General features: G+C 41.0%; 1 protein-coding gene across 4 annotated transcripts in view; it reads right to left on the bottom strand.

The window, feature by feature from the left end:
- SEMA5B (semaphorin 5B) overlaps positions 1–14,652 on the bottom strand; it is a 267,003-nt gene that overhangs the window by 97,128 nt on the left and 155,223 nt on the right. For all 4 annotated transcript variants that reach the window (XM_063161768.1, XM_063161767.1, XM_063161766.1 and 1 more), the window contains one exon: positions 7,006–7,051. In XM_063161768.1, coding sequence (XP_063017838.1) covers positions 7,006–7,051 — 46 coding nt within the window. The remainder of the gene's footprint in view (positions 1–7,005; positions 7,052–14,652) is intronic.

Raw genomic sequence — 14,652 nt, 5'->3', positions numbered from 1 at the left:
CATTCCCTACACATAAAATGCCTGACAGGGTTTTATCAAATAAAGAGTCCAATATGCTACAGTTATCAGTAAGTGACTTCAGCAGCTAATTAAATTCTCAGTTTCTAAATCCTGCTCATAACGTCTGCTGACAAAGACCAAAACCCCTGTAGTAATTTTGGCTTCTAGGTGAGGTGAGGCTGGGAAGGAGAGAATGCCAACTAACAAATTACCCAGGGAAGCAGGCTGGCAATCCACAGCTGACATCCATCATGTAAACCTCACTTTACTGTGTGAGCAGAACAGGGTAGCTCCCCTCTGGATGCAAATCAGCTCCATGGCCTTCACTCACTCCAGGAGGGCTGCCCTGCTTAAAGTACAAACCCAAACAGGTACAGCTCCTGGACCTCCTCTATAGGGGTGCTATACCCTATGTATATGATCCTCCCATGTATGGGTACATATATAAAAAAAGATGTATAAATATATATATAAGAACTTCCTATACTACGCCTAAATACTCACTTTAGACAGCAATTAAATTGATCATGACTAGACGGTAGACTATGAGACAGTTTAGCAGACCTATGAATGTGCATATTGAAACATTTTTACTCACTAGAGCATGCAGTATGTTCTTAACTCAGAGAATTCTCAAAAGAAAACTGGTATTTATTTAAAGCTAAACCTGGGCTTAAAAGCTTTGCTGGTTATAAATGGACTCATGAGCTGGGTTCTCTTAGACAGAGGGGATATTGTGTTCAGAAATCACTCAACACTATGGACTGTGAGAAGAGATTTGCTTTCTCTGCTCTCTGAATTTCAGCTGATGAGTAACATCAGCAGAACTTTGGTTCCCAAGAGCAGATGCTGCAGCCCATCACAGAGTAGAGTTCCCTGCAGTGAGGAGCTGGAGAAGTGTGTCCTTGAAGGATGAGGTGTGGCCTTCAGACACTGTCACCTTCAGTCTGACATGCATTATTTTTGTCCCTCATCTCTCACTCCACGTAGAAATTTCTCTCTTACATAAATCTTGGGAAGGATGACTTGCACCTGAAAGCTGCAATCTACCTCCTGACCAGTCATTTTAAGGAAGGGAATATTCAGGGAGTAGATTTTATTTGGGGACCCTAAACCATAAGAATAAATAGCTGAATTTACCAGAAAGTTTTCCCAGCCAATATAAGCTTTATTATGGAATAGCTTTAAACCTCTAGGCTGAGAGTGAGAGGTTTTAGGTGCGGCTTTGGAAGGTGATTTATGAATAGATTTATATGTTAATCTGTTAATAAAAAATGTTTCATACTGATAAAATATGTGACAACCAGGACTCAGCTATCAGCCACATATTAAAGACTGCATCTGCTCTAGTAGAGGTCTTTTGATTATGTTTTTAAATGAGGGAACTGCACTGGCCTGAAAATAAAGAAATAAACTTTGTATCTAGAAATATGTGCCACATAATTCAAACACAGATCTGGGAATCTGCAAGAAACAAACAATAAACTGCTTCTGAAAAGTGAAGCTTATTCCTGAACATTTCAAAATAGAGCTCCTGTCAGGCAACTCAATGGTACATAAAAATAGGCAAAGTATTCTTACTCTTTCCCAAAATTACTTCCCAAACTGGATGTTAAATTGGACGATAATCTCACATTCCAACTAGATTGGAGAAATAAATACCTTCAGCACAGCTGGGCTGGGCCAGCCCTGGGCTTGTGCTGCAATGTCAATGCCTAATTTTTTCATGATCTTTGAAAGGATATTTTGAAAAATAGGAACAGCTCTGGCTCAAGGATGTTTCTGCAAGGAAATCTGAAATACAGTACTTTTACCTCTCTTCTACTGGCAACCCCCACAGCACTTTATAGAGGAGTGCTGCAGCCCTATTGCACATGTTAAACACCAGGCAGACAACCTGGGCAGGTTAACTTTACCTCAGGCATCCATGGGCAGAGCCAGCAGCACAAATTTGGCCCTCCAAGCCTGATCTGGTGCCTATCCAGCAACTCTTGTGGATGGAAGATTTTTCTAACATTTGCAAGTTTTCTGATAAGTGCCAGGGCTTTATGAACATATTCTGAATCCTTAATATTTCTCAGTTAAGTATTTTCACTAGGAAAGATTACTTGAGTGACAACTTGTGCTGTAAACTATATTACTCACTGTTCCCTGTTGATTTTGTTTATCATATTTTATTCAACTATAGAGAGGAACCAAGTTAAACTCTGCCACCTCTCCTCACACTTCTATACACTTACAGAGCATGTTTCTCATCAGCAGACATAAGTGTGGCACTACTGAGCCCTAAATAAGTAGAAAATAATGCATTTAATGCTTGGTTTGATTCAAAGTGCAAAAGACAAAACCTGTTCCGTTTGTTGCTATGTGACATATTGAGGACTGATAGGCAAGTTTTATTATTATTAACTACAGTTTGTTGATACATGCTGTTGATTTACCAGTGATTATGCCACAGAGCTAAAGATCTCTTCAGGGAATAGCAGGGAGGGAAGTGTGTCTTCAGGAGCAGCTGTGCAGTTTTAAGAGCTTCATGTCTGTAGCAGAGATGTTACTGCTTTTTAAAATGAGGGAAGAAAAACTGGAGTAAAACCATCCTTATCAGAAATGCAATGGGTAGGTGGCTGCAGTTTATTTGTCACAGGACACCATGGAAATATTTTGTCTCTATTTCAGGTTTGAAAAATACTTATTCCAAAACCCCAACAATATCAGTAGAAAGAAATTTATTTCAGTAAGGTTCAGATCATGATTTAAGAGCTGATAATGCCTCAGTATATTGATACATTGCTTTAAGCTTGGTTTTAAGTCTTATGCTTCAGTGGGACTGATAAGTATCTCAGGTTTTGCCCTAGTGACTGGGTAGCACTATCCAAAGTGCCCCTGTAAATATAGGGGAACTTATTCAGAAATGTGAAGCCAAATTTCAGAAGCAAATGAAGTTGAGTGTTCTGTAGCATTTTTGTGTTTTGCAGTGGGGTACCAGTAGATCTGTAATTGTAGACCTAGGTGGTACTGGACAGTGTGGAACTCCACAGGCAATCCTTCCTAATGCAGGTTTATGACTACTGGGGAACTCACATACTCTTTCTCTGTGCTTAATCCACACTTCCATTTTTGTCCTTAGGAAAAAAATATTGACTTGTCAACTAAAGCATATTTTGATCTCAATTTTTTTTCTTAGGTGAAATAACTTATGTCTTCCAAACAGTTTTGCAATTGGCGCACTTATTTATTCTTTCACAGTCTGTTAAAATACAGTACAAACTGTTGAAGTATTTTAAATATTTGAAACACTACTAGCCTGACAAACCAGCATTCAGACTTCACAAGGCTGCTTAAAAACTTTTTTTATAAGAGATCTTCCATTCAAAGAAACAATTGAAACCAAAATATTTTATGAAATTCCAACATTTTCTCTTACACTTACCAGATGAGAGTCCAGAAGGACACCTTAGATCCATAGAGAAGGGAAAATGAAAGGAAAAGAAGAGGAAAGAAAAATGAAAATTAAAAGGAAAGGGAAAGAGGAAGGGAAAGGGGAAGGGGCAAAAGGACACCCCAAACAAACAAGAACAATTGTTTGAGATGAGAGAAATGCACATGTAAATGTTCTCTTTTGATGCTTCAGAAAATAACTTGACCCAGAGTATTTGCATGCCAATTAACCATGTCTATCTCATTCTCCTTCAGATTTTAGAAAAATGTCAGAGGCTTGTTTTCATCTAAGTGCAAAAAGATTGGAAGTCTTTGTATCTCAGAAAGGTTGCAAAAACAATTTCCTACTCAGTTTAATTGAGAACTAAGAATCCAGGTAAAATCACAGTGAGCAGGGGGTAGGCACTGTACTGTGATTTATGAAAGGCCAGCCAAATAGCCTGCTTTTAACACACACACCAGAATAGCATTCCTTGCTAAGAAATCCCAATCAGTACTATGAATTTTAAAAATTTTGCTTAAAGGCTTATGTTTTTAAAATGACTCTTCCACCTACTCTATTAATTACCAACTCCAGTATAAAACTGACTTTTCTATGGCCTCACCATGAAAGCTGCAGATTAGGAGCTAGCCTTGTTTCAGATCCATCCATAAATTAACCAGCATGCTCTCCAGGTGCACATCATTTAAAAGAAATGTTCTATTAAATGTCTAGTAACAAGAGTTTACAATACATATAAGACAATCTTTAAAAACAGACATGAAACAGATTTTGTTTAAAAGAGGTGCTAAAAATTATGGGAAGAGTATCCATTTTTAAATGGTGCTTTTTGACTGCTGCAAGAATTTGAATGCTACATGCCAAAGTTTCCAATATTAACAGGTGCTTTTGGATACCCCACCTCAAGATGCTGATCTTCAGTAATTCTTTAACAAGGTGCTTCAATTTTGGCAAGTAAAAGAGGTAGACAAAATCACAAATTATCCCCAAAATGCCTGGGCCATACCTTCCTTATGGATATGAAGAAGAAGAAGATCAGCCAGAAATGCTTTTCACAAAAGTATTAACCACCACAGAAGTTCTCATGCAACTAAAACTCATTTGGTGAAAAGCTTCAAGGGTTCCAAATGAAATTTCTGGAACACATGTCGAAAACAAAGAGAGGAGAAGGAAAAATCTCTGAGAAGTTGGGACATTTTGTTCTGTGGAGCAGGAAATGAGCTTGTTCTGTTTCACTCTCCTCCACTCCACCTACTAGTTCTCATGTAAAAGATTAGTGCCTTGGAGAAACAATCTCAGCAGAACCAAAAGAAAATTCCTAGTGAGGAGGAAACATCATCTCATGGTAGAGCAAATGAGAGATAAGAAAGAGAATTGACCCCTTATTATAAAGAGGCCCAAGAGCTGACACATCCCAAAATTGACCTCTCTTCTTTCACTACCCTGAAATCAAAATCCTTCTATAGGGTAATGCTGTCTTTTTTACACAATTCTTAATCAACAACTTCCTAGTTAATACTAAATTTTGTCTTTTAGTTTACTGCAATTCTAAGACAGTAACTTCCTATCTAAACCACGTGGCATGCCTCTTTCCCACAGGAACTGTGCAGCTTCAGGATACAGCACAAGAACACTTAGGAAAAAACAGCTTTATACTTCATCAAACCATGCTTAGAGGGGTACATTTCTCTCACTGCCAGGCTTTGTGCCACAGCCAGCATATCCTGATGTCTCTCTCCATAGACCCTGCTCCTCATGTTTCTGCCCTCACTTTGTGGAAGTACAAATGCAAGGGAGCAGATACCTGTCAGCACAAACCTGCTCCGTGAAGCAGATTTAGCACCACTGGCAGGATGACAATGAGGTTTCATGAGCAGAAATAAATCAGAATACAATCTCGAGATGAAAAACTATCCCAATTCAGGCCTGGAAAGATCCACACTGTATTTTATTTAAAAGCAAAGAGGAGATACAAAATGCAAATTGACATTGTGATTATTTCTCGAAGTGCACTCTCACCCCTATAGAACTAAATGCAAGTTCCTTGCATTTCTTGTCTCACTTTCAGATCTGACCTTTAAAATGATGCATGGTAGAGGGAAGGTGGTGCCTTTAAAAAGCATCATGAGCTTTATGGAGTCAAGCCAAGCAGCTACTTAGGCAACCATTAGGTTGGGAAACAATCACTTCCATCATTCCCAACACGTGTGTCAACATAATTCCATGCTCTCTTTGTCATGCAAAAAGTCTTGGCAAAGTAACCGGATACACCCAGAAAGCAGGAGCGGACTAAGCTCATTATGTTAACCGGAGATCCCACAGCAGCCTCCAGTGCCATAGAAGGAGACTTCCCATGTTTTGCAGCGTAGAAAAGGAAACTCACTGCACTGAAGAGGGCCAAGCCTGGCTTCAGAAGTGTGTGAGGGAGATTCATAATTGGGTTTTGTGGAAGGGGATCCCTGACAAGCAGCAGAGGCTGTCAGGCAGTGCGATAACAGAGACACCTCTCATGACTATGAACTTCCCTCTCCTGTGTGCTCACTGGAAACCTTCCAGCCATGCTAATGCAGCTCTGCAAAAGGGAAGGCACTGCCAAATGGGAGTAGCAGCTTCTCTAACTCTTTATTGTTGTCATTGGTAACTCTGCATTTTGTTTTCCTTTTAAAGAAAGATTCAATGCATTTTACAACCATTAAACATCTTTTCTTCTCTCCAGCTCTACTTGTAACTCTTACTAACAGCAAAAGGCTTGTGCACATCAGAATGGCTGGCAATGCTACTCTAATGGCTTCTTTGTGTGGTCAGGTACAGGAGCAAGGCCTCTCAGCCTGTCTGAAAAAATGCTGAATGCTTCTTTGGTGATCCAGCAACTATAGAAGATGGTAAGTATCCCAGAGCATAAGTGTTAATTTGTTTAAAGATAAGAAGCTGGTGTTTTCATTAACAATTTTTGTTGCATCCTTCAATTCCAGATTCGGTGCAGTGAGAGTAAAGTCCTAATAATGCTGGATATTTTCAAGTGCTTTCAAACTTCAGCTGCTCTTTCTTGGTAAAGGCAATGGTAACATGCATTTTTCAACCCCTTTTGCCTCTTGAATGCTTGCAAGTCCAATCATGGTTTTAGTAATGCATTTAGCAACACACAGCTCCTCAACAATCCATGTTCACAAAGGCCTGCAAGGGCTAAAATGAAGATGGATGAGAAGAGTAAAACCTTCTCCAGCATGTTACTGACATCTCTAAAGAAAGCCAAGGATTTCTACTGATTGTTTTGTTTAAGCCTTTATCAGTCACACTACATGCTTTCTTCCTTAAGATGCCAAATTTTTGGCAGACGCCATTACCACCCAAATACTTGAGAATCAAAACCAGACAGCACCATCCAAGTGGGCAAGTGCAGCAGAACCCTTCCCCCAGCATTATTACTGGAGTGGGAACAAGCATTTGGTTCTGATGCACCGCTTTGGGCAAATTTACACTATAGAGGCTTCTGAAAATGTACATCAAATATTACAGAACTTTCATTAACAAGTCAAATAAAATAAGAGAATAAAAAGTGAACATACCTGAATAAGAGAAACGTTGTGTAGACTAAGTCTGAAGAGGTAGTTCCTGCATGAACAAGCAGAAAAATTACAAACTATTAGGCTACCAAGGAAGGAAGGGAAAATAATTAAAGCAAGTAAGAGTTTTTGGTCATTCATGTCTACAAACAAAAGGTTTTCCTGGACTCCTCTCCACAGAATACAAAAGCAGTTATATGCTTGTTCACTGACTTGTTTATCAGTATCTTAGTGAACCTGTTAACAAAGTTCTGAGCAGGTCCTAGCATTAAATATTCCAGAATCCATACTGAAGAACCACAGTGAAATCCCAGCCACAAAGGGCCATTTGCAAACTCTCAGCAGGCTTTAGTTGAGGTCCGTATGGGCTGCAGTCATGTTTTTCACTGAATTCTGAGAAAACTGGGGTTGGATAGAAGCCAGCTGGAGCAGAGCTGACTTCCTACTATGCTCCCCCAAGCCTGTTCTTGTGGGAATTCCCATTCAGGACTTCGTGGAAGAGAAGAGAGCAGATATTTCTCAGTGGAATCTCTCTGCACAGAAAATCAGCAGGGAAATCAAGGCAGTGACTGCAGATATTCCCAATCCTCCTGTCATTGTCTCTTCATGGGCAAAGCAAGGGAATTTCTGACAGAAGTCACTGTAGCATGAGTACTACATATCAGCTGAGTTCCTGTCACCCTTCTAAATGTTCATATTCCATCACAAATAGGAGGCAACACATATTTGCATAAACATCTACAGATAAGGCTTAGTTAACATGACTTATCTCACATTTTTGCTTGCTAAGACAATGCACAATGCAGTCACCAGGAATCAGCTGATATATTAAGCCATACGGACTGGATTGTGTGCTTGAGGCTTTTGGCCACATCTAACTTCATATTTTTGCATACCATCTGTCACAAGGTCTAAAGAGCTGTAATCCTTTTCCAACATCACCACAATCTTCCAGAGAACACACATTTATGTCATACATGGTGAATTGAACCATACTTCTGGAAGTGGCTCTGTTTAAGTGGCAGAAAGTGCAGCTTTGATGATATAGGTTCATCTGCTCTAGAAATGCGAGTATACAGACATTCCCCCACCTAGTGAAAATGCAAGTTCCAGTCCTAGGCCAGTTACCAGAGAGGAAAGATCCTGTAGTGATGAAACAGTCCTAAGGACTCTTCTGTAGGGTCAATACAGCAGCACAGCCTGACCAGGCAAAAAAAGTAATTCAAACTTCTCTAGTGAAAGATTCATATTTGGGTCACAATGACTGCAACAAGTCTTGGGCAATTTTTCCTTCTCCTGTTATGTATCACTTGTGTACCATCTAAGCCATAAGCATGGAGTTGTACTTGTCTCAGTTCTATAAATAAATCAAGATCTCTCAAATGCTGCTGACTGTTAATAAAGAAGGATGGGGACAAGGATGATGGGGAACTTGGGATGTTGAACTCCTGATACCGAATCTTCAGCTGATATAGCTCTGACTTGCTGTTGACTTGCACCATTGTATTCTGTACTGGAACTTGTTACTCAGAGAGGAATGAGACCCAATAGCAGTGTCTGAAGAAAATGTATCAGTGATTATTATACCTCCTGTAAGTACACAGGGAAGTATACAGACACAGAGGAAATCTCCATCCTTTCTCCTAGTTCTGTCACTGAAGATCCAGCAGTTCTTTTGTACAGTCTGAAACCCTATTCTGTCTCAAAGGGCTGCATACTTTCCCCCCAAAAATTGTTAACTCTTTAGCACCAGACTTAAATAAAGGTGTATGCAGCAGACCAGAAGCAGTACAGCTACACACAGCTAAAATTTCAAAATGAAGCTAAATTCTCATCCAGTGACAGATCTGACCACTCCCTTGGAACACCACATACCTACTCATACCAAAATATTAATGCAACTCTAGGACATGAGATATCACGGAATAAGCCTTCTGCCGGGAAAGGCCTCCAATCTTACAGTACCCTCAGGAAAAAAGTTCTCATAACTAGGGACTTGAAGTTTCTCTCCTGTTGTTAAGCATGCTATTTAAATGCATTGATTTTGGAAGTCTTATAATGCAGATTTCAGCTCCTTGTTCTAGGCTTGCAAAAAGCTGGACAGTTTGACTAGGTAATAAGTTTTAATATTAGGGGTTTTTTTTTCTTCCCTGGAAGCACTGCAGAGCAAATTCAACCAAAATATCTTTAATGAAAGAGACATATCCAAAGGACACAATTTTCATTCCACTCAGCCAAAACAGATGCAGACAGGGATAGTGTCCATTTCAATAAAGCCAGTCTGTTCTCTCAGTGACTTCTGTGTAGCACCTGGGCAAAGCCACTCGGGTGGCTGAGACCTGAACCAGGCAGGAACATAATAATGCTAATGTGAAGAGCACAATGATCTTCCAAAAGCTTTATACTAACCTTAGCTCTCTAAGCCTGACCTTGGGGCTTTCTTACAGAAAGGAGGGCTTCCCCATGTTTTTTATCAGCTTGCCTCACCTGGTGTCTGTACAGGCACTGGCAGTTTCTCTTTGTTTGTTTGATCCTTCTCACATCTTACAGCAGCAATACAAACACCTGTAGGCAAACCAGGCTATCAGACCCCTCCTGACTCCAGCTGACCTGCCCAGCTAGAACTGACTAATCCATAATTAATAACATGCTCTTTTAACCATACTTGTTCTGTAAAGCTGTACCAGGAGTAAAATGCCAAAGGAAAACATCTGCTGAATCAGACAGTGCCATTTTTATGAATTGCATTTGAACTGCAATTTCAGTCCAAGAATGAGCAAGATCTCTGAATGACAGGCATGGTTTAGTGTAGCTAGAATTGCCCCATTTGTGTCCTTCTTTTCTGCTTGTGTTTGAAGTTATGTCTGTTTAATACCTTGCTGAGCTATAATTTAGAGCAGCTGAAGGAGTATGATTAAGAAGTATATAAGAACACTGAGATCTCCACATGAATGCATGAGGTACCTTCCTGGTCTTTTTTTTTCTGTCTTTTTCTTTCCCTCCCATCTTCTCTTGTAAGTGAATGCTGGTTAATTCCTTTCCCTCCTAAACTGAACCCCCTGGACTAGGCCAGAAGAGCAATGGCCTGGTGCAGCCAGGAAATTCCAATATCCTCCTGCTTCTGTATAAAAAGCTGGTGCACAAATTTGGAGAGATAGGACAGCCTTCTTAATTTCTGTCCTAAAAGGTCACACAACTTCACAGTATTAAACCCAGATTTTGTTTTACCCCAGATTTGGCTGCATTTCAGCCATCTCCAGAGCAAATGCCAACACTCTTGAGTACTCTGCTACAAATGACATTATGCCTCAAACTACTAATTATTATTACAACTAGCCTTATTTTTCATAAACATCAGTGCCTTTTTGAAAATGCCCATGGTAAACAGTAATGCCCTGAAGTTTCAGGCAAGGATGAGGTTTTGTTGCTCTAAGACAGAGTGGGTTGATGATGGACCCTCTGGAGATTGATTCCCAGCCAGTGCCTGTTCAAACAAACTGAGGGCAGATCCTCTCTGTCACCTCTGACTGCAGTGGGTTACTATTGCCCAGCTCAGATATACAAAGTTAGCTTCTGTGAAGTCTGTCCTGCTCTATTAAACCTAGGCTTAAAGAATTTGCCATCTGGATATATAGAGAAGAGAGAAAAAGATGCACCACTCTCATTTAAATTCAAAGCATAGATTGAGCAATTTAGCCAACATCACAGAACATATCTGCAGCACAACCAGGAGAAGATCTCCTGGACCATTAGTTTATGCCCTAGTTAGGAGAATAACTTGCACCCAAAGTTGGGGCACAGCATGTAAACCTGTGCTGAAGTGTCATTTACACTATTGAGTAGAGGTTGAATTACTTTTTTAACTGAGAGCTCTATCCTGTGTGCAGATGAACAGAGTCAAGCTGCAGCAGAAATCCTTTAAATGAAAGTATTTGTTAATTGGCTTAGTAATTTGTATTTGGCTGCTTGTAAAATGATTAAGTGCTCACTGTGCCTGGTACCACAAAACACACATACCAGAGCAGCAAGAGAGCAGCTGAGATGTGATTCAGGAAAGGGTGTGGAAGAATATACCCATGTAAATCTGTTTGCCATGACAGTTCCAAGTCAAATCTGCTTCTTAAGTATTTATTTCATGTAGCCAATAGCACCTTGGGTGAACTTTGTAACACGGTGCACATGCACTTGTTCACACATTGCCTGGCCTTGAAACAACTTACTTTGAAGGCAGAGCACTTTGGCTGTGATGCCACTGAGCAATAGAGATACAAGGCAAATTTAGGCCTTTCTATTGGGAAGCCACATAATTAGAGTGCCTGAACAACAACAGAGACCCTTCCTCTTAGAGCTCTGAAACCACAAGCATTGCAGCATGCTTCAGTCACTCATTCAGGCCTCCTCCTCAGTGCCTCTTTTCAGGCACCACATCTGTCAGCACTGTACTGGCTGATTAAAAGGTGCTTCTCCTAATTAAGAGAGAGAGCAGCTTTTCAGTTCTGCAGTTGATGGACTGATCATTCATAAATAAAAGGCTATCCTAGCTTCAGATGTTTTTTGCTATTTAAATGAGTGAGGCTTGTTTCACATTTTCTAACTCCTCACACACCAAGTAGGTAAGAAAACCTCTCTATATATTTCAGAATAACCCCTGCTATCAAATTTGGAGCTATGACAGCCCACATGCTGACCATGACCAGAACCTCTCAGGACTTGGACATGCACACAGAAACCAACAATATGCTGCCTTAACTCAGTCTCTATCACTACCTTACATCGGCTCATTTGTTGCTACTTCCCTCCACCTTATAGTAAGTGTAAGAAGTTCCCCCTTTCTTCCTTACAGGGTAGGCTGTCTTAAGCTCCCTCTCTTTCTAGGCAATTACTCTGCAAGTAGAAGCAAAGCCAACAGAAGCTGATAATAATGTTTGATCATGCATGAAAAATACACATTGAGAGAATGTTGTGGTTTAACCCCAGACATGCAACCACTCACTCACTCCCACCCTCCTCAGTGGGACTGGGAGGAGAATTGGGAAAAGGTAAAACCCACAGGCTGAGATAAGAACTATTTAATAATTGAAACAAAGTCAATTGTTGTTGTTGTTACAATAATAATGAGAAAGAGGAATAAAGCACAAGAAACACAGGTGCTGCACAATAAAATTTTTCACTCCATCCTGCCCAATGCCCAGCCCATCCCCCAGCAGCAACTGGCCCCTTCTAGCCAATGGCCCCCAGTTAATGCATGATGTTCCAGGGTAAGGGATATCCTTCTGGCTAGTCCAAGCCAGCTATCCTGGCCACCCTCCTGTCTTCTTGTGCATCTGCTCCCTGGCAGAGCATGGGAAACTGGAAAGTCCTTGACTTAGGATAAGCACTGCTTAGCAAAAACTAAAACATCAGTGTCTTACCAACATTATTCTTATACTGAATCCAAACCACAGCCCTGTACCAGCTACGGAGAAGAAAATTAACTCTATCCCAGCCAAAACCAGGACAGGGAAAGTTGAAAAGAACTGAGTGAAGAGTTACTTTCCCTTTTGGGGACTAATATTGTACTGCTCCCCTCATGCAACACAGCCTGGGTGAGGAACTGGAGCCTCAGATGGGCTCATGGTGCTCTGGGAAGAGGTTCTTTGTGCAAATAAAATAAAATAAAATAAAATAAAATAGACTATTTCAGTAGAGAAATGCTTCCTCATGCTCAGTCAGCACCTTCACTGTCACACTTTTGAACCATGCCAGTGCATCCTATCACTGGATGCCAGGAAGACGAGATCTGCATTTCCCTCTCCCTTCCCCTCCTCAGGGTGGGATTGTGCTGCAGTCAGGGTCCAGGTCTGCAAGAGGGTCTCACAACTGTCACAGAGTAGATAATCAGAAAAACAATTAACAGAACTTTGGTCCTTTGGGTGATATGAAACAAGACACAGAATTATGCATATGACAACTAATGCTCCCTTCTGGCACTCCTGGAAGCCACGCGCTGGGGCTGAGCCTCAGGCTAGGAGCCAGCAACTCCTGTCAGCTCTTCCTATCCTTGCTCCTGGAGGCCTTAGATATACTTTGTACTTTCACACTACATGGCAAACACAGCTTAGTCATGCCTCATGACTCCCAAGGAGCTGGTTAGTCTCATTGCCCCCCTTACACTAATGGAGAAAATGAGCCAGAGAAAGGTTAAATGACCTTCTCCAAAGCACACAGCAAGGCAGTGATGGAACTGAGATCAGACCCCAGGGCTCCTGGCTACCAAATCTCATGCTAGATTAACGCACAGTGCCTGCACGCAGGTCCAGCTGTGGCTGAACTTTTCAGATGGATATCCACATTTCTGAACTAGCCAACCATACCAAGAAACCCAGCTCCTGAAGGATGATTCTGGCCTTTGCTTTCAGAAGGAGTTAATTACATGCCTGGTCCAGAGTGTAATGTGACAATCTGTTTGCAAATGTTACCCCAGTGGTTCATTTGAAGCTCCTGGCAAACACTTGCTGGAGAAAAGTGGAGGACCAGCAGCTACCCTACAAGCTGGATCCTTATTCACCAGTAATTTTGTTTCTATTGAAGAAAAACTTGTCCAATACATCATTCTTCCTCAAAAATCAATAGATGTACAACAGAGAACCATACTAAATGGCAGACAGTAATATGATGCAGTTGCTGTATGAAGCATTGCTTTTCCCAATGCAACTTTTCTCGGTTATAAATTCAGCTGGAGCTAGAGAAACAACCTCATAGAAGAGGCTCCTTATGCAGGCAGCATATCATTTGTATTAAACAGCTTCCAAATCAAGGCAGGGGCTCAGCTACTGTCTCTGTGTGGCACTGAAGCCCAGTTAGTACTTCTCTGTGGAAACAAGGATGAAATTCCTCTAGATTGCATTCAGTGGAAAACTACCATCAGCTTTAATGGCACAGGGCACATGGCACAGCTATGCTCCTCTAGATGCTGCATATTCAGGGCCAACTCTAGGAAGAGTCAAAGGAGGCAGACACAGCTGCAGAGCAGGCAGGACAACAGCAAAGCTGAGGCACACTTGGGCTATGCCAATATGCAGAAATCTAGATAGATGGATGCTGCTGGGGAAGGGAGAAGCAGAAAGGGGATTGGATTTTGGATTTACAGCCTTGTCCCCTCTTCCATCAGCTTACAAAGGGAACAGCAAGCTGGCTCTGATGTCTCTGGCCCTTCTCTTTCCCCAGGGCAGGAAAGACAAAGCCTCACTGCAAAATGATTCCACATCTTTGGGGGTTATAGTATTTGCTATGCTCCTGAGACACTTCAAAGAATGGGGATTGGGATTTTTTTTTGTAATATTGTTTGAATATATTTATCAAATGAGGGTCAATTTCTTTTTTTTGTTTTGTTTTACTATATTTTCTTCCCTCTTTTTCACTAGATGAGTTTCTTTAAAACCTCAGAGAAATGAGACAAATTTTTAAAGAGCATGTGTGGGTTTGTTCTTATTTTTCTGGAAGAGTGACTCCATCTCTCAGACCATCACATATTATCCCACATGCCGCCTCAAGTCTTTTTTGACATGTGGCTGACAGCTCCTCTCTTCCTCTCTCATCCAGTTGCACGTTTATATGGTCCCAAGACAGACAGAGACCTTTGCTCTCCTATTTGCCCATCATTTCAGTAAG

Source organism: Melospiza melodia, chromosome 8 (assembly GCF_035770615.1).
Source record: "Melospiza melodia melodia isolate bMelMel2 chromosome 8, bMelMel2.pri, whole genome shotgun sequence".
In the NCBI taxonomy this organism is placed as follows: domain Eukaryota; kingdom Metazoa; phylum Chordata; class Aves; order Passeriformes; family Passerellidae; genus Melospiza; species Melospiza melodia.
The sequence above is the reverse complement of the archived record's forward strand: the minus strand, read 5'-3'. Positions and strand labels throughout refer to the sequence as shown.